General features: G+C 43.8%; 1 protein-coding gene across 2 annotated transcripts in view; it reads right to left on the bottom strand.

Moving 5' to 3' along the window:
- GRIN2A (glutamate ionotropic receptor NMDA type subunit 2A) overlaps positions 1-23,403 on the bottom strand; it is a 325,890-nt gene that overhangs the window by 58,182 nt on the left and 244,305 nt on the right. For both annotated transcript variants that reach the window (XM_029058261.2, XM_039911125.1), the window contains 4 exons: positions 22,999-23,204; positions 18,006-18,174; positions 17,727-17,880; positions 1,989-2,114 (listed from right to left, as the gene is read on the bottom strand). In XM_029058261.2, coding sequence (XP_028914094.1) covers positions 1,989-2,114; positions 17,727-17,880; positions 18,006-18,174; positions 22,999-23,204 — 655 coding nt within the window. The remainder of the gene's footprint in view (positions 1-1,988; positions 2,115-17,726; positions 17,881-18,005; positions 18,175-22,998; positions 23,205-23,403) is intronic.

The raw sequence follows: 23,403 nt of genomic DNA, 5'->3' as shown, positions 1-23,403 counted from the left end.
ACCCCCAGAAAACTTCCCTGCTCACACAATTTTGTGGGGAGAAGCAGGGGCACTTGGCTTACTGACTGGCTTTCTGTTAGTCCTAACCTATACCAGAGCTTTAACAGTTAAAGGAAAGCCAAACTTGAAGTGACTCAGAATTGAAGTAACTCAAAATTGAAGTGTCTGCCTGCTGGGTCTGATCAGGTTCAATTCTCCCAGGAAGAAAAGAATCTTGCATTCCGTGGGTTTTAGAAACTATTTGCTGTTATAGACTATAAGTTTATTGTGGGCAGGGAATGTGCGTGTTTGTTATTGTATTGTACTCCCCTCTGCACACAGTAAGCACTCAATAAATACGACTGACTGACTGATAAGATATTCCAAACAGCTTGATCATATAATTTCTTTTCAGTTTACACAAAAGCTGAGCGCCTCTCGGCCTTTACAATTTCTGCTACTCTGTAGAATATTGTTAATTTTCCTTTGAAAGATACTTATACTAAGGTTCGACATTTGCCAAGCAACTGTAAAAGAGTCCAGAGATCACTGCTGCTTGGGTGTACAATAAAAGAAATTCTAACCAAATGAATTTGGACATTTCAAACTCAAGACTGACTGAAGTGGGCAATTGCTAATGTCGAAAACACGTTCACTCATGGGTCCGTAATTTCCATTTGAAAGTAGTCATCACTAGCCATCTCCACCAAGCAACTTTCCAGAGCTCTAAAGTCCTGATTCCTGGAACTTTCCCCATCGACACTCTCCATCCCAAGATCTCGGTCTGAGAAAAACTGATAAGATAAAATAGAGACCAGAATATCTGGGGAAGAAAGACTGTAAAAGGAATATTTTCATAATAACCATGATAATTGTGATATTTGTTCAGTGCTTAACTGGGGCATTGGCAGGCAAATGGAAAGGCTGGGATTAGAACCCAGGTCCTCTGACACCCAGCCCTGGGATCTTTCCCCTGGACCAGACTATTACTTTCCTACTTAGACTGCAAGGCCCACGCGGGGCATGGACTGTGTCCAACCTAATTAATCTGGACCTACCCCAAATTTAGAACAGGGTTCGATACATAGAAGTTGCTTAGCAAATGCCATAAAAAAGCTGTTTTTCACATAATGCAATTGATGTCATTGCTCATGAAAGACCCTCCTTTGATGCTTTTTTTTTGTCATTTAAGCTAATGAAGTCTGGATCTGGGGGAATACTAACTCTCTGTATCACTGTTTATCACTGCGTTGAACTTCAGAGTGGTACAAATGTGTGGCTATGTTCATATTCATTCGATGGCTCAGCAATCTGGAAATAAACTACACCACCCATAGAGCATGGGCCTGGGAGTCAGAAGGACCAGGGTTCTAATCCTGACTCCACATGTCTGCTGTGTGACCTGGGACAAGTCACTTAACTTCTCTGGGCCTCAGTTATCTCATCTGTAAAATGGGAATAAGTGTGAGCCCTATGTGGAACAGGAACTGTGTCCCTTCTAGACTGTGAGCCCGTTGTTGTGTAGGGATTGTCTCTATTTGTTGCCGAATTAAATGAATGAAAAAGGAAATAAATAAATACAATTGAATGAGTGACCTGATTAACTTGTATCTACCCCAGTGCTTGGAATAGTGCTTGGCAAATAGTATGCGCTTAACAAATTATTATTATTAACAGAGTACAGTAGAAGACCACTGGAAAGTAAAAGAAAAGGTTCACTTTTCAAGTATACTCAGTTTTGCAATCAATCACTTCAAATCATCAAGGATTTCATATTAATACAACGTTGCATGGTTTATTTCAAATTTTCCTAGATTGCCATTCTCAGTCATTTAATATAATACCTCTGGACCAACACCATTTCTATTGCTCTATATAAACACATACATTTTCAAACCAGGAAAGAGAGCTTTAGATAAATGCACCATCCTCATCATTTGCACTCTTTTAATTCCACAACTAGTGTATACTAAAGGCTTAGAAGTATTTAGTTAAAAAGTAGTACTTACCTTTCCCTTGGGCTAAATTCCTGTTATATCCTACCGGACTGAAATACTCAAAGATAAAAACAGCCATGGCAGACACCATGAGAAGCATCACAAACATCATCACCCAGACAGATGCACTAAAAGGCTCTGAAATCAAAATGGATAAAAGAAAAAGGAACACAGTTCATTAAACTAGTCATGGCACAAAAAGAATTCAAGTCTGACATTGTATGAATTTAGCAATTTTCTCTAAGTTTGAATCTGACACTCTTAGAAAAATAGCAAATAAATTGGTTACAAAGGGACCCTATTTGAGAGAACTAACACCCATCATAGAATTGCGGAATCATATACAACCCCATGGTGTTGATTAAGTGCTTATTAGTGTCAAGCACTATGCTAAACTCTGGGGTGGATGTAAGAGAAGCAGATAAGAACCAGTCCCTGTCCCACACAAGGTTCAAGTCATCTCTGTATTCTAGTCCACCTACCTTACGCAAGTTCACTCCTAAACCAATTCTAGACAGGTGAGACTGTCCTATTTTTAAGAACTGCTCTAGTTGGGTCAAGTTGCATTTCACCTCTAGGAAGTTATTTTCCCTTTATCTTTCATATACAAAATACATGCCCAATGACCTCCATAAAACTTCTATGAATCTACTGATTAGACTTTCAATGATGCAAGAAAACATCTGTTTGGCAGAAGAGTATTTCAACTTGAAAGGATGAACTGAGAAGATTAAAATGGCAGTGGGGTAAAAAAAAAAACAATGAAATTTCATAGAGAAGAGTACATAGGAGAAAGGAAGATTTGTCTTTATCACTATATAATTATAGGAATTAACAGATTAAATGGTGCTATAGAAATGAGTGATGGGTAAAACTGAAGGTCTAATACCTCCATAGTATTTATTGCTCAATAAATGATATTAGTGCTTAGGAGAGTAATCATATTTCATATAGGCAATCCCTGCCTTCATGGAGTTTATAGTCTAGCTGGGGAGCCTGACACTGAAATAAATTACAGGTAAGAAGAAGAAAAAGTAAGATAATAGAGTACACAAGATATGTACAGAAATACAACAGGAGGTTAAAGCACAGGTCTGGGAGTGGGAGGACATGAGTTCAAATCCAGACCCACAATTTGCCTGCTGCATGACCTTGGGCAAGTTGCTTAGCTTCTCTGTGCCTTAGTTTCCTCATCTGTAAAGTGGGGATTCAATATCTGTTCTCCCTCCTACTTAGACTGTAATACCCATCTGGGTCAGGGGTTGTGTGTGACCTGATTATATTGCATCTACCTCAGGGATTAGTACGGAACTTGGCATATAGCAAATACTTAAATACAACCGTAATGATTATTATTACTGGTAGTAATAGTATGTGTTAAATTGGCACAGTGCTACTGAAGTGACAGTTGTGGGGGACATAAAGTGGGAAAAATGAGAGAAAAGTAGACCAGAGGAAGTCTCCCAGATTTCAGAAAGGCTTTGAAGATGAGGTGAGTTGTTATCTGTAGCATGAAGTGGCAGGGAGCTCCAGGTAGTGGGAAGGGTGTGAGTGAGAAGTCAGACGAAGGAAAGAATGAGAGACCTGTACCAGCATGAGAGCTGTTCGGATGGAGAGAAAAGATTGAAACCCAGAGATGTCACGAAGGAGTAACTAAGAGAATCAGCATGGTGTAGTGGATAGAGCACTGGGAGTTAGGAGACCATGGGTTCTAATCTCAGTTCTGTTTTATTTTGTTGTTTGTCTCCCCCTTCTAGACTGTGAGCCTGTTGTTGGGTAGGGATTGTCTCTGTTACCGAATTGTACTTTCCAAGTGCTGAGTACAGTGCTCTGCACACAGTAAGCGCTCAATAAATACGATTGAATGAATGAATGGTTCTGCCCATTGTCTGCGGTGTGGCCTTGGGCAGGTGACTTCACTTCTCTGGGCCTCATTTACCTCATCTGTAAAATGGGGATCTAGACTAAGGGTCCCACATGGTTCTAATCCCGGCTCCGCCACTTGTCTGCTGTGTGACTTTGGGCAAGTCGCTTCACTTCTCTGGGCCTCAGTTACCTCATCTGTCAAATGGGGATGAAGCCCGGGAGCCCCACGTGGGACAACCTGATGACCTTGTATCTCCCCCAACACTTAGAACGGTGCTTGACACAAAGTAAGTGCTTAACAAATATCAGAATTCTTATTATTATTAAGTGGCGGAGGCGGGATTAGAACCCACACCCTCCGACTCCCAAGCCCGGGCTCTTTCCGCTAAGCCCTGCTACCCTCCCCCCTTCGCCGTCTCTTTTTCTATAGTGCCATTAAAGCTCTTTCCTAAAGAGGCCCCTAGACTGTGAGCCCGTCAATGGGCAGGGATGGTCTCTATCTTTTGCCGAATTGTACATTCCAAGCACTTAGTATAGTGCTCTGCACATTGTAGGTGCTCAATAAATACCATTGAATGAATGAATGAATGAATGAAACAGGGGACTGTGTCCAACACAATTTGCATGTATCCACCCCAGAGCTTAGAACAGTGCCTGGCATATAGTAAGTACTTAAATATCATGATAATTAAGGGACCAAGAGGATTTGGTGGCAGATTGAATTTAGGGCTTGAGAGGGAAGGAGGGGAATCTAGACTCTAAGTTCCTTCTAGACTATAAGCTCCTGGCAGGCATGGAACATGCCTACCAACTCTGTTGTACTCTCCCAAGTGCTTATCACAGTGCTCTGCACACAGTAAGTACTTAATAAATGCCATCGATTGATTGATTGAGGATAATGTCAAGGTTGTGGCATGAGATAGGGAGCATGGTAGTGTTTCAGGGGTAATAGGAAGGTTAGGTAATGAAGAGAATGGCACAGTGGATAGAGCATGGGCCTGGATGTCAGAAGGTCATGGGTTCTAATCCCAGATCTACCTCTTGTATGCTGTGTGCCCTTGGGCAAGTCACTTAACTTCTCTATGCCTCAGTTACCACATCTGCAAAATGGGGATTGAGACTGTGAGCCCCATGTAGGACTTGGACCGTATCCAACCTGATTTGCTTGTATCCACCCTGAGCTTAGTAAAGTGCCTCAAGCACAGTAAGCACTTAACAAATACCATATCATTATTGTTATTATTAATAATAAGAGGATTTGGGAAAGAGACTAAGGATTTCAGTCCGGGACACGTTGAGCTCGGCGTTCATGCAGAACATCAATAAAAGGAATTCCTGGGCACAGGAGGAAAAGGTAGATAGGTGAGAAGGAGAGATGTTGGGGCTAATGAGGTAGATTTGAGAATCACCTTAATAGAGGTAGTGATAGAAGACATGGGAGTGGAGGAATTCTCCACGAGAGTGCGTGTAAGAACAGTATGCAAGAACTTCCTCAAAAAGTATCCAAAAAAGAGAATGGAAAATAGGTTCTATGAAAAAAGATGAAAAGGTCCAGGATTGCATCCCTTGGAGAAGAGAAGCATAAGGACCTTGTGGACAGGAAGTGTGTCTGTTATACTGTAGTCTCCCAAGAACTTAGAAGGCTCTCAGAGTCGCATCTGGAGAGTTTCCAGTACGCCACGAGTCTCGGCTATGGGAGGGAGAGTCAAGCAAAGGCCTACCCATTCCATCACTAGCTTGGGCAGTGGCTAGCGAGTGGAAGGCCATCTGCAACAAGTCAAAACTCATGCCCCCGGACAGCAGCGGCATGGGAGAGAGTTGAGGGTGGAGACTCGAGTTCACTGCGTGGTAAGCGGCAATGGTAAACCACCTCTGTATTTTTACCAAGAAAACTCTATGGAGACACTACCAGAACGATTGCAGATAGAGAGCGGGGCTCTCTGGGAGAGATAATAATGTTGGTATTTGTTAAGCGCTTACTGTGTGCCGAGCACTGTTCTAAGCGCTGGGGTAGATACAGGGTAATCAGGTTGTCCCTCATGAGGCTCACAGTCTTAATGCCCATTTTGCAGATGAGGTAACTGGGGCACAGAGAAGTTAAGAGACTTGCCCACAGTCACACAGCTGATAAGTGGCAGAGCTGGGATTCGAACCCATGACGTCTGACTCCCACGCCCGTGCTCTTTCCACTGAGCCACGATGTGTTTGTGGTGTCAGTACGGGTCGGAAACGACTCGATGGAGTAAGGCCAGACAAGACAAGCACTTCGTAGAGTAGGAGCTGAAAAAATGCAGTTGATTGATTTATTGAGGGAAGACTCAATCACTGAGTCCCGTATGAAGGCAACTACCAAGCAGATGTTCTCCCCAGGACTTTAGACAGTACAAGAGAAAATGACCTCAAACAAAGCCAGGAGGGGTTTCAGTTTGACCTTTGGCAGAGTACTGAACTCCTGGGGCTCCTAAAAAGCCACCGTCTGAGGGTAGGTGGCGAGACCTCATCAGTCTGGATTTTTCAGAAAAGTTCAGAGGATCGTCTATCCTGCTGATCCTATTTATCCTCCTGACTAGAGGCAGGGGGCTAGACCAGGAGATCTCTCAAGATTTGTCCCAACTATATAATTATATCAGTCTATTAGTCAACACTTGAAGGCACTAGGGGTTCAGAGAAAAGTCAAAGAAACTCAGGAATGAAAGTTACTCCTTTAAATTCATCTTTAGAGAAGCTCTTTGACATCAATGAGATCATTATAGCTTTCATTACAATGGATTCTGCTAGAGGAAGGCAAGAAACAAAGTCTTAACTCTATACTTTGGTACCAAGGATTTCATTTTTTCTATTCTAAGCAAACCAATAACGGCATTAAGAAGATGTCTATCCAGAGATAATCTGACAACAGGTTATTAAAGTTGGAGTTTATTCTGAAAATATAGTCACTCTTTGTATTCCAAGATGAAACTTTAGATGCTGAAATTTACCCATGGGTAAGAGCAAGGCTTAAAAGACCAAAGCGGAACTGACAGTCCAGAGCAAACCTTGCACAAACAAAGAATGTTCTTTATCTGGGAAATGTATTTACTGTGTGCATAACCTTGAGCCGTTTTAGGTTTCTCCTTGGCCTTGTGATCCTCTCAGCATGATCTAGTGAAAAAAGCATGGGCCTGAGAGCCAGAGGATGAGGGTTCTAATCCAGGCTCTGCTACATGTCTGCTTCGTGACCTTAGGCAAGTCTCTTAACGTCTCTGTGCCTCAGTTACCTCATCTGTAAAATGGGGATTAAGACTGTGAGCCCCGTGTGGGACAACCTGATTCCCTATGTCTACCCCAGCGCTTAGAACAGTGCTCTGCACATAGTAAGCACTTAACAAATACCAACATTATTATTATTATTATTAAAATCTCTGTTTGAGATGAGCCACTCCTCCTTTGATTCTCCTGATTACCAATTTAATAAATCTCAAACTTTATGACCTTAACACAGTAGAATAGTCATAAGATTGAGGCAGCCCAATCTACATGGACTGATTTGGAATCCAAAGAACAAAAAACATTACAACAGAGAGCAATAGGAGCAAATTGACCTAAAACAATCAGTATGAACGTTGTCTCCAGAATCAAGTAGTACCAGGTAATTCGCAATACCCATTCCATGGTCCTCAAGAGGCCACGACAAAAGTTGGTCTCTGTTAATTCTAACTAGAGAAAAGGGCAAAAGAGAGCAATATGGTCAAACGGGGTCATAAACAATATTGTTTCTGAAACTAGAAACAGTTGAATATTGAGGAGAAGAATTAAGGGGAGAGAGAGAGAAATAAGAGGATGATTGGGAGATTAAAAAGTGTTTACTGTCCAAGGGTGGAGAAGCAGGAATGATTAGGTAAACTGAAGGTGCAGTGCATCTCCTCTGAGGAGAAAGGGAAAGTGCTTAGTATACTGCTCTGCACACAGTGACCAATAAATAAATGTGATTGATATAGCAGTGAGAGAGAATCAGTTAAGATACAAGAAATGTTCCATCTTCTGAAAATACTCCATGCACAAAAGAAGCACCTAGATCAAGGTTCCTAGAGAATAATTTCAGGCTCCGTAATTTGTTAGGAAGTGACAGAATTTAGACCTGGAATGGTAAGGGAGTTGCATAAGAAACCTTCAGCCCAAGGTGTTTTATGAAGTTGTAAATTCCCATTAAGCTCCACCTTGGCTGTGAAGCAGAATGGCCTCTGCGGTACTATTCAGAATTACATGCCGATGGGAAGAATGATCTTAAGTGGGCCCACTTTATCCTGCAGAGGAAATATAGATTTGTGAAACCCAAAAATGTGGGATATTTATTTCACTCATATGGAGGTTGTGCTCTCCAAGAGCAACTCGGCCTAGTGGAAAGAGGATGGGCCTGGGAGTCAGAGGACCTGGGTTCCGATCTCAGTTCTGTCAGTTGCCTGCTGTGTGACCTTGATCAAATCACTTAACTTCTCTATGACTTAGTTTTCTCATCTGCAAAATGGGAATGTGATGCCTGTTCTCCCTTCCCCTTAGACTGAACCCCAGGTGGGATAGGGACTGAGTCCAATCTGCTTAACTTATATCTACCCCAGTGCTTAGATTAGTGTTTGACACATAATAGAAGTTTAACAAATTCTATAGCAAACAAATAAATTTACTACTAGAGAGGGTGTTTGGCAAGGGAAGCCCTAGTTAAATACTGGGATCTTTTCATCACAGTTGAAGGGAAATAATTATTGCAGGGTTTTTTTGTTATCTTTTTTAAAAGGAGACAAGAAAAGAGATCTCGTCACTGACTAGCAAGAGCCATCGGTTAAATTTTTCCAGGGACAGTTATCAGTATTGCATGTAAACACTTAGAAGGTGAGTTAATGGAGTTTGTGAAGGAGAAAGCCTAAGGAATAATGAAAAACAATGTAATCAGATTCAGAGTGATCTGGATCTTCCAGCTGACCGGACCAGTGAATGGAAAAAAATGTAGTTTAGCACAGCTCATTATGGGATTCAGAGCCCAGAGCTAATAGCCCCAACTAAGACTGTTCATATAACGGCACAAAGTCACACTTTACCAACCAGGAAAAGAATATTTGGCCAATTGGATGAAAAGGGTTTTCAACAAGCAGTTTTTTGCAAAACAAGAATGATACTACGAACAGAGAGAAAACTTTGGAGAAGGCTCACAACATATTTAGCAGAATCCCATCTAAGTTGCAATGTGGGTGCTGTTCAAGAGACAACAATTCACTGTTCCAGAAAGGGAAATTAAGAGAGTAACCAGAAGGAGTTTAGGTGTAAAATGTGAACCCTTTATCATGAGAGGAGTCAGTGGAGATTTATTAACTGCTACTTCCTTGAGGAAGGAAGATTTCATCCAAATAGAGAGAGGCTCTAAAAAGTTCTATTTACTTTGGGAAGAAGGCAAAAGAAAACTGGTGTTTGAACTAAAACAAGTCTGAAAAGAAAGATGATTGCCAAGTAGAGAAATAAGTTGCTTGATTTGTCCCTTTCCCCCCCACGGTAGTAGAGATTTCTGGCTGTTCTGAAAGTCAAGGACTTTGGGCCGTTAGCCCAAATGCAAATTAGGTCCAGATGACAGACCTCAATCACTTCACAAAGTAGGTATCAAGCCACAGTGAGGAATGAGTTGATGTTATGAACAACGAGCAAAATCCGGTCACCAGCGTTGATTTTAACCGCTTACTGTGATAGTGAAATGGAAAACAGTAATTTTGTGGGACTTCCTGAGGAAAGCCGGGCATGTAATTCTATTAGTCAACATTTCACGTGGGATTAGAACCCAACATTTACTTTCCCGAAGCTAACATTGCATAGAAATGAAGAAAGGTGGAGGCGTGCAATACCTCTTCCTGTTGTTCGTGATGAGGTGCATTTAGCTAATAGATTGAACTTGCAGCACCTCTAACCAGCACATAAACCACTGAGGAGAACCATGCCAGCAAAGTGAAGTAGAAAAATGAGGCAGTAATCGAAGTCATCCAAATAAAAAAGTCTACTTTTCCTCAGTTATATGAATGTTTCGAGCAAAAGACTTCTTTGACCTAAACTGTCTGCAAAAAAGTTTCAATGTTTCAATGCTAATCTCTTATTCTCTTGCTATCTGTTTCTCTTTAGGGTTGTGCTGTACTCTCCCAAGGGCTTAGTATAGTGCTGTGCACATTGTAAGCTCTCTATAAAAACAGTTGACTATTATATGCTGCTAAGTCTGAATTCAGTGGATTCTGGGGGTTATCCTCCTCTCCCATCTTACTTTGACGATTTCCTACTACAACCCAGCATAACACCAAACTACTCACCGTACCTCCATCTCATCTATCTTTCTGTCAACCCCTGGTCCACATCCTGCCTCTGGCTTGTAACTCCCCCGTCCCCCTTCATATCCAACAGACAATCACTCTCCCGCGTTCAAAGCCTTATTAAAAAAAACAGAACACTCCTCCGAGAGGCCTTCCCCAATTAAGCTCTCATTTCCCCTAATTCCTTAGAGGCCTTCTCCGATTGAGCCCTCATTTCCCCTACTCCCTCTTCCTTGTACATCTCCCTTGCCCCCTTTATTCACCCCACCCTCAGCCCCTATGTATATATCCATAATTTATTTTAATGTCTATCTCTCTCTCTAGACTATAAGCTCGCTGTGGGTGGGGAATGTCTACCAATTGTTATACTGTACTCTCCCAGGCACTAGTACAGTACTTACTGCACACAGTAAGTGCTCAGTAAATATGACTGATTAATCATTATTCCTTGTCTGGCTGGTGTATGGCGACCAACATTCTGTTGACATCATTGTGGGGAGATTTGTCTACGTTTCCTGAGAAAAGTCTCTTGGCTACACTAAAACATCTGTTTTTACCACCTCCTCCTGATCCCTTAGACTGTAAGCTCGTTATGGACAGGGAACATGTCTGCTAATTCTGTTGTACTGTACTCTCCCAATCACTTAGAACAGCGCTCCACACATAGAAAGTGCTTAATAAATGCCATCGATTGATAGATTGATTGATAGATTTATCCTGTGCACTTCACTTATTCTTGCTCTCCTCCTGTTTGAGACCTGGGGTATGAAGAGATGCTGGCTGGGCTGGCACACAGGAGATGGAAGCAGAAGTGGGGAGACAGCAGTCAGCTGCTAAATTAAAAAATATTATGGTATTTGTTTAGCGCTTACCATGTGCCAAGCACTGGTCTAAGGACTGGGGTAGATACAAGGTAATCAGGTTGTCCCATGTGGGGCTTACAGTTTTAATCCCCATTTTACAGATGAGTTAACTGAAGCACAGAGAAGTTAAGTGACTTTCCCAAAGTCACACAGCTGACAAGTGGTGGAGACCGGATTAAAACACAACTTCTGACTCCCAAGCCCATGCTATTTCCACTAAACCACGCTGCTCCTCACTGTACTAAGCACTGGGGTAGAAACAAGCAAATCAGGTTGGACACAGCCCCTGTCCCATACGGGGCTCACAGTCTTAATCCCCCTTTTACAGTTGAGGTTACTGAGGCCCAGAGAAATGAAGTGATTTACCCAAGGCCACACAGCAGACAAGTGGCAGAGTCAGGATTAGCACCCATGATCTTCTGAATGCCAGGCCCATGCTCTATCCACTACACCATACTAGCAGAGGGATAGAAAGAGGGTGGACTGCAGTCAGATGGCCAGCCTCCAGTTTCAACTGGCCCAACAGCCTGGTAAGTGGTCCAGAGGCAAGACAGGGGCAAATCTCAACCCGGATGAGGCTAACTCTGACTGCTCTCCTTGTTTGTCCTCCACCCTTGTGCTTCTCCTTCCTCAGTTCCTCCTCTGTGCCTCTTTTGGATGTGCAAATTAATTTTGAAGGATGAGTGAATGAAGAAGTGTTGCCTAATGGAATGATCACGGACCTGGGTTCTAATCCTGGCTCTGCCAGATGCTCTGCTGAGGGACTTGGGAAAGTCACTTGACTTCTCTGTGCCTCAATATCCCCAACTTTAAAATGGGGATTAAAATACCTGTTCTTCCTGCGGGACAGGGGCTGTGTCCATCCTGATAAAGAGAAGCAGCATGGTATAGTGGATAGAACACGGACCTGGGAGTCAGGAGGAGCTGGGTTCTAATCCTGGATCCGCCACTTTCATTCATTTATTCGTATTTATTGAGCGCTTACCGTGTGCAGAGCATTGCACTAAGCACTTGGGAGAATAAAATACAAAAATAAATGGACATATTCTCTGACCACAACAAGCTTACAGTCCCTGTGCAGGGGAGAGAGACCAACAATGTAAATAGATTACAGATACGTACATAAGTACACAAGTGCTTTTGGGCTCCCCTCTGGAGCCCAGATTACTGGTCTGCTGTGTGGTCTTGGGCAAGTCACTTCACTTCTCTATGCCTCAGTCACCTCATTGTAAAACGGAGATTAAGACTGTGAGCCCAGTGGGGGACAGGGACTGTGTCCAACCTGATTACTTTGTATCTACCTCAGCATTTAGAACAGTGTTTGGCACATAGTAAGCACTTAAGTATCATAATTATTATTATTATTATCAATTTGTATCTACCCCAGTGATTAGAACAGTGCTTTACACATAGTAACAATAATAATGATGATGATGATGATAAGAAGAAGAAAGAAGAAATTAAAGGGCTGACATATTGTACTGTATTATGTTCAGTCTTTAGGATGATGAGTGTACTTTAAACTTCCAAAAGGTCTCGTTGACAGCTGATAAGGTTAATTACAGAAAATAAAAGTAGAACTATATCTCCAAGGAAGCTAAAGGGCCGAATCATGACCTTTTGTACATCACAGGAAGGGGCCGCCCTGAGTCGGGGGAACCAAGCCACCTGAGTTCTGTTGATAGGGATGAAGAAAAATCTCCTTTCTTTCACTTTCTATCCTGGTGCAAGCTGATAGAAAGAGTGTTTCCATCTGGCTCTGCTGAGCAGGCTTCAGATGGGAGGGTAAGTCCCTGGCCCTAATTTAGCTGATAGAAAAGGAAACCACAAAAGTGTTGGTTGGTTTTCTTGTGTAAATATTAAATTGTGGTTTTAAATCTCTACTTGAATTTTCTTTCTTGCATTCTTTTCTGTTTTATCTCTGATTAAATTATTGTTTGTTTGCAGACATCAGTAATCAGTTCCATTGTCTAAGGGGTGTACAATAGGTCTGTAGCTTGCTCAGCTAAGTCGTCTGCCACTCCAATAATGAGTGGAAGGCTTCTAGTAAGCCTCTGTTGTTCCAATTTAATTTAATTTAAATTAATTTAATTAATCAATTCTTCCATTTAAAAGATTGCTTTACTATTCTCCCCTCCTGACCCCTCCTGTGATTAGTTCCCCAAGGCAAATCTGCCTGTGGGATGACTGCCATGAGGAATTTGGAGGAATAAGTTTGTCTATTGAGTCAATCAATTGATCAGTGGGAATTATTGAGAGCACTGTACTAAGTGGTTGGGAGAGTACCTCGAGACTGTAAATTCGTCCTCTAGACTGTACGCTCGTTGTGGGTAGAAAACGTGTCTACCAGCTCTCTTGCATTGTACTCTCCTAAATGCTTAGTAGAGTGCTCTATACTCAGTCGAGTTCCCCAGAGACTACTTTCAAAGCAGCGTGGCTCAGTGGAAAGAGCCTGGGCTTCGGAGGCAGGGGTCATGGGTTCGACTCCCGGCTCTGCCCCTTGTCAGCTGTGTGACTGTGGGCAAGTCACTTCACTTCTCTGCGCCTCAGTTACCTCATCTGTAAAATGGGGAGTAAGAGTGTGAGCCTCACGTGGGACAACCCCATTACCCTGTATCTACCCCAGCGCTTAGAACAGTGCTCTGCACATAGTAAGCGCTTAACAAATACCAACATTATTATTATTATTATTATTATTATTAAATGGCTTACCAAAGGGACGGCTCGCTTTCTTAAATGTCCTAAGGCTCGATTCCAGCCCTGCTAGTGGGGAGACGGTGAGAAGGGAGGAGGAGAAGACTACGCCTGCAGCCAGGTCAGGAGTGGGTGGTTGAAGTTTCAGAGTGGGTTGCCCCACATTTCCCAGGGAATTCACTTCTTCCTGGAAAGGCCTCCAAGGGGGCCCCCTTGGGTTCCAGGCTGAAGCAGCATGACATAGTGCATAGAGCACGGACCTGGGAGTCAGAAGGTCATGAGTTCTAATCCTGGCTCTGCCCCTTGTCTGCTATGTGACTTTGGGCAGGTCGCTTTACTTCTCTGTGCCTCAGTTACCTCATCTGTAAAATGGGGATTGAGACTGTGAGCCCCACATGACACAGGGACTTTGTCCAATCCAATTTGCTTGTATCCACCCCTGTGCTTAGTACAATGCTTGGCACATAGTATGTGCTTAACGAATACCACGATTATTATTATTTCTGCTCTTCACACAGTTCAATAAATGTCACTGATGACAATAGAACAGAGTTGGTAGACAAGTTCTCTGCCCACAAGGAACTTACAGTTTAGAGTGTCCTGCACAAATGCCACATTCCTCTCTGGTTCTGAAGGCAAAAGGGTGGGTAGGGTGGGCATTCAGCATTCTGGAAGCAGGCACTACCAGATCACCTGATTACCAGGCCTACACCAAGGCAGGTACTGTGGGAGGCAGGGAAGACCAGAAATTGTACTTATAATAATAATGTTGGTATTTGTTAAGCACTTACTATGTGCAGAGCGCTGTTCTAAGCGCTGGGGTAGATACAGGGTATTTAGGTTGTCCCACGTGAGGCTCACAGTCTTAATCCCCATTTTCCAGATGAGGGAACTGAGGCACAGAGAAGTTAAGTGACCTGCCCACAGTCACACAGCTGCCATGTGGCAGAGCCGGGATTCGAGCTTACTCTGTGCAGAGCACTGTACTAAGCACTGGGAAAGAATACACATGCGGGAATAGGAGGAGGAAGTCTGGATGCAGCAATTGTAATAATAATGGTATTTGTTAAGTGCTTACTCTATGCCACACACTGTATGCTGGGGTGCATGCAAGCAAATTGGGTCGGACAAAGTCCCTGTCCCACATGGGGCTCACAATCTCAATCCCCATTTTACAGATGAGGTAACTGAGGCCCAGAGGTAACTTGCCCAAGGTCACACAACGGACAAGTGGCAGAGCCAGGATTAGAACCTAGGACCCTCTGACTCCCAGGCTGGTCCTGTATCCACCATGCAGCACTGCTTCTCCATTGCTGGTGTCTGAATTGAGGCACGTTGGTCTGGACTTGACTGAACCTGGAAAGGTGGATATGGTGGGCTCTCAGCATCCTGTATCCTGCTTCTCAGGGCAACACAGGCACTCTTTTCCCCAAGTCTCCTGGCTACTAGTCCTGTCCTCTTTCCTTAGCCAAAACAGGAACTGTGGGAGGCAGGGATGAGGGGAGCATTTTTGATGTGACCCGGGCTTGTCTGAACCGAGTAACGCTGGCACCCTCGTGTCCTCCCCAGCCCGGCCTGGAACTCAAGCCGAGTCCCCGGCTCCACGGGGAGGAGAGGGAAGAGGGCACGCCTGGAACTCAAGGGGACCCCTTCGAGACCCCTCGAGGGAGAAGCGAATTGTGGGGAAACGTGGGGCAGCCCATTCTGAACCCTCAACAGCCCACTTCTGACCTGGCTGCAGAGGGAGTCCCATCCTGTCTCCTCCTTCTCCGGTCTCCCCATCTCCGCTAGTGGGGCTGTAACCGAGCCTTAATACACTGAAGAAAGGAAACCGTCCCTTTGACAAGTCACTTTGAAAATATTCTTTGGGGAATTCACTAAGCAGTCACTCTTTGAAGTACTCATGAAATGGGAGGATCTCTGTCCATAAGCAGCGTCGCCTAATAGAAAGCGTACAGGTCTAGAAGTCAGAAGGACCTGGGTTCTAATCCCTGTTCTGCCAATTTTCTGCTGTAGACCTTGGGCAGGTCACTTCACTTCTCTGGGCCTCAATTCCTTCATCTGGAAAATGGGGATTAAGTTTGCGAGTCCCAGGTGGAACAGGGACTGTGTCCAACCTGATTAGCTCGTACCTACCCCAGCACTGAGAACAGTGCCTTGCACATATTAAGTGCTTAACAAAGACCACAATTATCATTATTATGATGAAGTTGCTTGAGCTCCATGATATCTTTGAAAATACTCAGGAGAAGAGTTCTCTTTTAGATTCTGCCCAGATTCCACATTTGTGTCCTTCATTTTGAATGCCTGGTTAGGTGAAGGATGCCTAAGATTTCTTATTTTGGCAAAGCGACTCCTATCCAACATCCAAAACCTGCAAGAATATGGACAGGTGAAATGAAACATGGACAGGATAATCGAGCAGTAATGAAGGCGGAGCAGCATGGCCTAGAGGAAAGAGCATGGGCCTGGGAGTCAGTGCGACCTTGGGTTCTGATCCCAGTTTCACCACTTGTCTGCTACGTATCTTGGGCAAGTCGTTTAACTTCTCTGTGCCTCCGTTTCCTCATTTGTAAAATGGGAATAAAATCCTACTTCTTTCTACTTAGACCATGCTCCCCATATGGGCAGGGACTTTGTCCAGTCTCATTATCTTGAATCTCCCTCAGGGCCTAGTACAGTCACAAGCCGTGGCACATAATAAGCACTTAAGTACCATAATCATTAGCATTCTCCAGAAGCAAAGATTCTTTAACAACAATAATTTGGAGGCATTTTGTGGTCTGGTAGATTTTTCCGTGAGCTGCTTGATAAACTCAAAAAGCATCGGTTCAGCAGACAAGTCTGAATCTGTCTCATCACTTAGGGTGGGAGCTTCACAGACAAAACTCTAGTGGAGAGCTGGGAGAAAGTTCCAGAAAAAGTACTTTCCCTTAGGATATTCTAGACCTGGCCAGAGACTGCTTCTCCGGGAATGAAATGATGGCTGTGTCTTTTGAGCATGAAGTGATATGGGTATTTGACAGCTGTATGGTTAATCTGGTCAAAGCAATTGATCTGATTCTGATCCCAGAGTCGGTTGGGAATTTACAAAAAAAATCTTCAAAAGTCTTTCTGATGTTTTTGAAGTCATTCTTAAACCCACCAGCCCAGATTATTGGTTAAATTCCAATTTCCTCATCTTTATCCCCGCAACTGCCACTTGAGCACTTCGGTACCACCTAAGCACTTTAATTCTCACACAATTTATGAACATATCTTCATACTCACTACCTTGTGCCAATAAGTCATCTTAGTACCCACTAAGTACCCACTTAGTACCCACTAAGTATCTTAGTAGTAAACTGGCCTAGTAAACAGAGCACAGTCTGGGAGTCAGAGGATCTAGGTACTGATCCCAGCTCTACCACATGCTTGCTGTGCGGCTTGGGCATGTCACTTTACTTCTCTGTGCCTCAGCCACCTCATCTCTAAAATGAGGTTTAAGATTGTGAGCTCCAAGTGGGATAATGACTGAGTCCAACCTGAGTAGCTTGTATCTACCCTAAGGCTTAGTACAGTGCCTGGCACATAGTAAGCACTTAACAAATACTACTTAAAAAAAAACTCTTTAAGGGTAAGTATAATGTCTATAATACTATTTTATTCTTCCATGGGTTCAGGATAGTGCTCTGCACATGTAAGCACTCAATACATCTCAATAAATACTATTTATTAATTGAGTCATTTGGATTCCTTCCCCACACTGATCAGATTAACTGGAAAACAAATTCCCAGGTCCAGGTATTCAGAGAATACTCTTCTGGTCATCAGTCAATGGTATTAATTGAACATTTACTATGTACAGAGATCACTGAACTAAGCGCTTGGGAAAGAACAATACAACAGAATTAGCAGACACATTTCCTGCCCGTAATGAGCTTAAGTCTAGAGGACTCACACTTTGCCAGAAAGAGGCCTAACAGAGCTGCCCGGAACCGAACCTACAGTAGGAAAGGGAAAACCCATACCTAGGAAAGCGGAAGGGGAGACGGTGCCGTTACTACGGGACACCATGACGCTGATCCCCGTCTCCACAAATGGCACCGAAAAGTCCACCACCTCCGAGCGCTCTTCGTTAATCGTCAGGGACCCCACGGCCATCACAGCCCGCTGATAGACCACCTGAGCCAGGAAGAGAGCAGGCGGGGACAGAGGGCCACAGGCTTGTTAGCCACACAAAATAGTCTTTTAGTGGCTTCCAAATGAATTCACGACCCTTGACCCCAGTTGCGCCCCACGTCACTCACTTCACCGATCATGCCGTTCCACACGTTGTTGACTTTCTTGCCGTGTTTCCCGTTGGTCACCAGGTAGAGGTCGTACGTGAACTTCACGGTCCTCGAGAGTTTCTTCAGGATGTCGATACAGAATCCCTTGCAGCATTTCTTTACGTTGGTCCCCTCGTTGGTTGAATTGCTGTGAAACGAAAGGTATCGGACGGAGGCTTAAAACCAGAGCTGATGGCTTGAGGATTTAGGTTTCCATGGGCAGTAGGGTGAGAGAAAGCAGCGGTGCGGGTGTCGGTGGCGTTAGACTCTCTCGCAAAGACACACAGGCCATCCCTGTGTATATGACACAGTACCTTACCCCCTTGCCAGCCATCACCTCTCGGGCTAACTCATTATGAGCAGGGAATGTGTCTAGTATATTGTTATATTGTCCTCTCCCAAGCACTTAGTACAGTGCTCTGAACACAGTAAGCGCTCAATAAGTATGACTGACTGACCCTAAGGTGGAGGTGATGGGGACAAGGGGAGTGCGTGGATGCAATGCAGCCCAAGGCCTCACCACTTTATTCATTCCAAACAAGCCAGACTTGAGGGATTACAACCACCAGCAGCCTCCTCTTTGACTGCAACTGAAACACATTGTCTTGCCAGTCAGGTACGGGATGACTGACCCAAATGGCTCAGATACTTTTCATCAGAAAGAAGAACCAAGCCAATTTATAATGCCCTAATTCTTCGTTGCTCTGGGCACATAGCCATCCGATACATATTCCACTGGTTGTAAGTCCAACTCAGTGCCTTGAAATACATCCAATAAAAAGTGCATATTAATTAAAAATGTTATCGTTTAAGGCAGGTCTTCTTTGCTATATGACTAAAGGTCCCTAAGGCCATCCTCTAATTTTCTGAATAAATTGCCCTGTCATATTTCATGAAGGGTCCCAAGAAGTCACGCTAATACATGTAGCTCCACTTGGCGTGATGTAGGTCATTAAAAATATCCTGGCACGCATGAAATCCACTTTCCTTAAGAAGATCAATTCTTAATCTGGAGGCTTTCTGACCACGTTTAGTAAATAAGATCTGTTATCGATAAAGCCACAATCCAGGTTATCAAAATCGGATCCTTAGCTAGATCCCAAGTTTTTTTGAGGCCGACCAGAAAAATGGGGCCAAGGCGCTTCCATGAATCATTGAGACAGATAAGCTTTCTGGGTGCCATCCTGGCACTAGGTCCACATAAATAAGATACACACAAGGCCATGTCACACACGTACAAATCACGTACAAATCAAAATCAGTGTGACACAGTCCCAGCACTGGAAGTTTATGGCTCCCTTCAAGAATCGGAAGGAGACTTAAAGAAAAAGCTAGCAGAATGACCCCTTTTTTTGTCTGGGTTAGATAGACATTGACATTCTCCTTTCTCACTGTGTCTGAAAAAGTGTTACCTTACTTTTGTGCTCATTCATAGGCATGTTCAAGTGTACAGTTACACACTTATACACACAAGTTCACATACCTACATATACTCTTACACACAAACTGATCATTCCCATACACAGTCATGCTCACAGGCTCACAAAATCAATCATATTTATTGGGAGAGTCCAATATAACAATGTAACAGACACATCCCCTGCCCATCCATCCATTCAAAAACATATCCCCAAAGACAGACCTTTCTCTAAACTGTAAACTTGTTGTGGGCAGGGAATGTTTCTGTTTGTTGTTTTATGGTACTCAGCCAAGCTCTCAGTACAGTGCTCTGCCCCCCATAAGCACTCAAATACAGTTGAACTTCCTAAGTATAACTGAACTTCACTCACTCACATGTACATTCTCATATTCAGGAAAACACCACTTCCTTCTTTTGCACTGAGTCTAGGGAAGATCGGGAGAAGACTGCGTTTGGGAAGAAATTGAGCTAACTAAAGAGGAAGGGTATCAGAAAGAGGGGAGCTCTGAGGAAAAAAGGTCTCTAGGAGAGAGGGAGGGGTTGGTGGGGAAAGAGGGTTAGGAAAAGGGAGCAACCAGGAGGAGATGGTATCTAGGGAAAGCAGAGTTTGAGGGGAGAAAGGCATCTAAAGAGAGATTTGCTGAAAGACAAACTCACACTTCCACTCTGACCTCAATTCCTGACTTCAGTGAAACCAAAATGCTACTCATTATTTTTATTTCAGAATCGACAGGGTAGCAGTGGGATAATGAGGGTGTTGGTCAGAAAATCCATCCCCACAGCTATGCTATGCCTCCTTCCCACAGGCCCCGGCTGCCTCCCCACGAAAACCAGTGGCCACAACTCTCCCTCCCTCTCACCCAGTTTTCTGAGGGTCACCAAGAAAACAGGCTGACTCAGGACCTAGAAGACAGGGGAGGTCCTAGCTGTGGCTCTCTCAGGGAAGTGGAGAATTGGTACTGGTGGAGAAGGACGGCTCAGCAGCATTTCCAGAGAAGGGTCTGCTACCTTGAAGGCTGGGGTGGTCTGCCACCACAGCAGATGATCAAGGAAGCTGGGATCCAGAGACACAGTTGGTGACCAACTACCTAGAATTGTTTCAAGACGAATGCTATCCCTCTCCCTCTCCACCCCCTCAGAGGATTCTTTCTTCTCTCTGCCAGTCCAGCTATCTAGAGATGATCAATGAACCAAAATCCTGTGATTAGAGGCCAAGTTCACTTTATGTCCTTCAGATCCACTCTTGAGAATGTACACTGCTGGGCCAGAGAGGAGACTTTCCCAATTCTTCCCAAGAGAAGGAGGACTATTTAGAATGCAGATGAAAAGCAGGTGGCCCAGGGGAAAGACACTGTGAGCCCGTTGTTGGGTAGGGATTGTCTTTATTTGTTGCCTAATTGTACTTTCCAAACACTTAGTACAGTGCTCTGCACACAGTAAGCGCTCAATAAATACAACTGAATAAATCAATGAATGAATGAGACCAGGCCTGAGAGTCAGAGGACCTGGGTGCTAATTCCGGCTCCACCATATACCTGTCGTTTGTCCTTGGGTAAGTCACTTAACTTTTCAGGGCCTCAGTTCCCTAATCAATAAAATGGGGATTCGATACCTGTTCTCCCTCCTACTTTGAATGTGAGCCCCATGTGAGACCTTGTATCTACCCCAGTGCTTACTATGTGCCCAGCACATAGTAAATGCTTAACCAATACCACACTGATCATTATTATTATGTAGATATGTCCTCCTCCTCTGGACTATAAGCTTGTTATGGGCAGGGAACATGTCTACTGATTCTGCTGCAGTGTACTACAGTGCTCTGCACGTAGTAAGCACTCAATAAATAGAAATCAGTTTATCTATCTCATTTACTGGTTGCTTTCTATGTACTGAGCATTGTATTAAGCACCTGGGAGAGTACGATGCAGTAGAATTAACTGACACATTCCCTACTCATATTGATTGATTGATTCCGGCCTTAGGACTGTCTCACAGATGGGTAAAAGGTGGGACTCAGCTCTCTCTATTCACAATTCCTCCCCGACATGTCTCCTGAATGCCCACATAAAACAGGTGTGCTTGAACTCGCTGCCTTCCTATTGGAGCAGGGAGAGTAGAGCACACTGTGCTTCTGGGAAGGAGGAGTTGAGTTCAGGCTTCCTGCTCTTTACCATCGGTAAGAGACACGGGATTCTGGCTAGTAAACCCATTTCTCTTTTCTCTGAAGAAGCATATCAGAAAAGAAATCACGTTGTGCCACACGTGATACTTCTGAAACTTCTGATAGGAGATGCATTTGACTTACTCCTTAACGTTTTGGAAAAAGGATCTTAATTATTTTCAACTCCCCCAGATAAGTCACCATCTTTGATTATCACTTTGCTTAAATTCATTAAAACCTTTGAAGTGACCAAGTGGAGAAACAGGTTCACAGTCAAGAAGTTGAGGACTGAAACTTGAATTTAAACCCATCTAATTCTTTTCGGTTTCCAGAATAAAGATCTAGTTTACAGTAAGAACACCACAAGCTGTTCTCATCTAACCAAGGCTGTGGACAAAGACCTTAAATTTGGAAAAAGGTCTAGGGATTTTCATGTTTTCAACCTCAAATGCTGGTCTTGTCTTATGCTGTCAAGTCACTTCCGACCCATAGTGACACCATGGACACATCTCTCCTGGAATGCCCCACCTCCTTCTGCAATCATTCATAGAGTTTTCTTGGTTAAAAAAAAGGAAGTGGTTTAGCATTGCCTTCTTCCATGCAGTCAACTTGAGTGTCTGTCCTCAACTTTCTCCCATGCCGCTGCTGTCCAGCACAGGTGAGTTTTGATTTGTAGCAGATTGCCTTCCACTCACTAGCCACTGACCAAGCTAGCAATGGAATGGGTATGCCTCTGCTTGACTCCCATAGCCAAGATGGGTAGAGTACTGGAAACTCCCCACGTGCGATCCTGAGAGGGCATTAAATTTTGGTACTTTCTCCCAAATGGGCTCTCAAACCTTCCCAGCTGTTGATTTTCAACGCAGATCGACACTGTATCCAATCGCCCTCATAAAATCAAATTTATATTGTCCTATGATCAGAGATCAAATAGTCTGTATAAAATGACTCCTCACCTTTCCAAGACTTATGATTTGAAATCTAATTCAGCCAGTTAATGAAGTTTAGGTCCCCCACAAAAAACCCTGTACAGATCTTGAAGACTTTGTTGAACTAGAGCACTTTTCCTCAAACCCTCAAAATTCTCAAGATAAACATCTACCTTTCTATTCCCAATTTATAAAGGTTGAAATTCTACAGAGTTAACATTCATGGGAAGCCAATTAACCTGGAAACTGTCAAATGATGAATTGTATGCCACCTTCAGCCTTATCAGAAAATGTTATGTTCCATACATAAGGGGGGGGAAAGAGGAGAAAGACAAAGAACAGCTTAATGGGGAAGAATGGGGTGAAAGGTCTATAAAATCTTTTCAGAGGATGAACGCTCTAAATAGGAGAAGGGGAGAGAGTGATTTCTGATAATAACCCAAGGAGAAAGTCTGCCCTTACTTGATTCTGACGAATTTGCGACAGGGGACCGTGTTTCTGACACACGTCTCCGTCAGGGGGTCCATGTCCTCCACGATGACGAACGGTGCCTCCTCCAGCGTGACGATGCTCAGGTGGTTATCGTCTGGGTCACTGTCCACGAAGGAGCTGAACCGTGGCCACACAGAATGCCTCAGGCTCAAGGACTTGTTCTCCCACTTTCCCACCTGCAGGGTAAGGACAGAAACAGACACATGCTCGGTCCTTGCTAATGTCTTCAGGTCCCAGTTGGGGATTGTGTAAATTGGGGGGCAGAGCTATGTCCTGGAGAGCAAGTTATTTTTAATATTGAGTCACTGCAAACTCTCCCGAACACTTTGCTACTACTAATTAGGGGAGCAGCACGGTCTAGCTGTTAGAGCATGA

Source organism: Ornithorhynchus anatinus, chromosome 2, assembly GCF_004115215.2.
Source record: "Ornithorhynchus anatinus isolate Pmale09 chromosome 2, mOrnAna1.pri.v4, whole genome shotgun sequence".
In the NCBI taxonomy this organism is placed as follows: domain Eukaryota; kingdom Metazoa; phylum Chordata; class Mammalia; order Monotremata; family Ornithorhynchidae; genus Ornithorhynchus; species Ornithorhynchus anatinus.
Note: the sequence above shows the minus strand (reverse complement) of the source record. Positions and strands in the feature narration are given on the sequence as shown.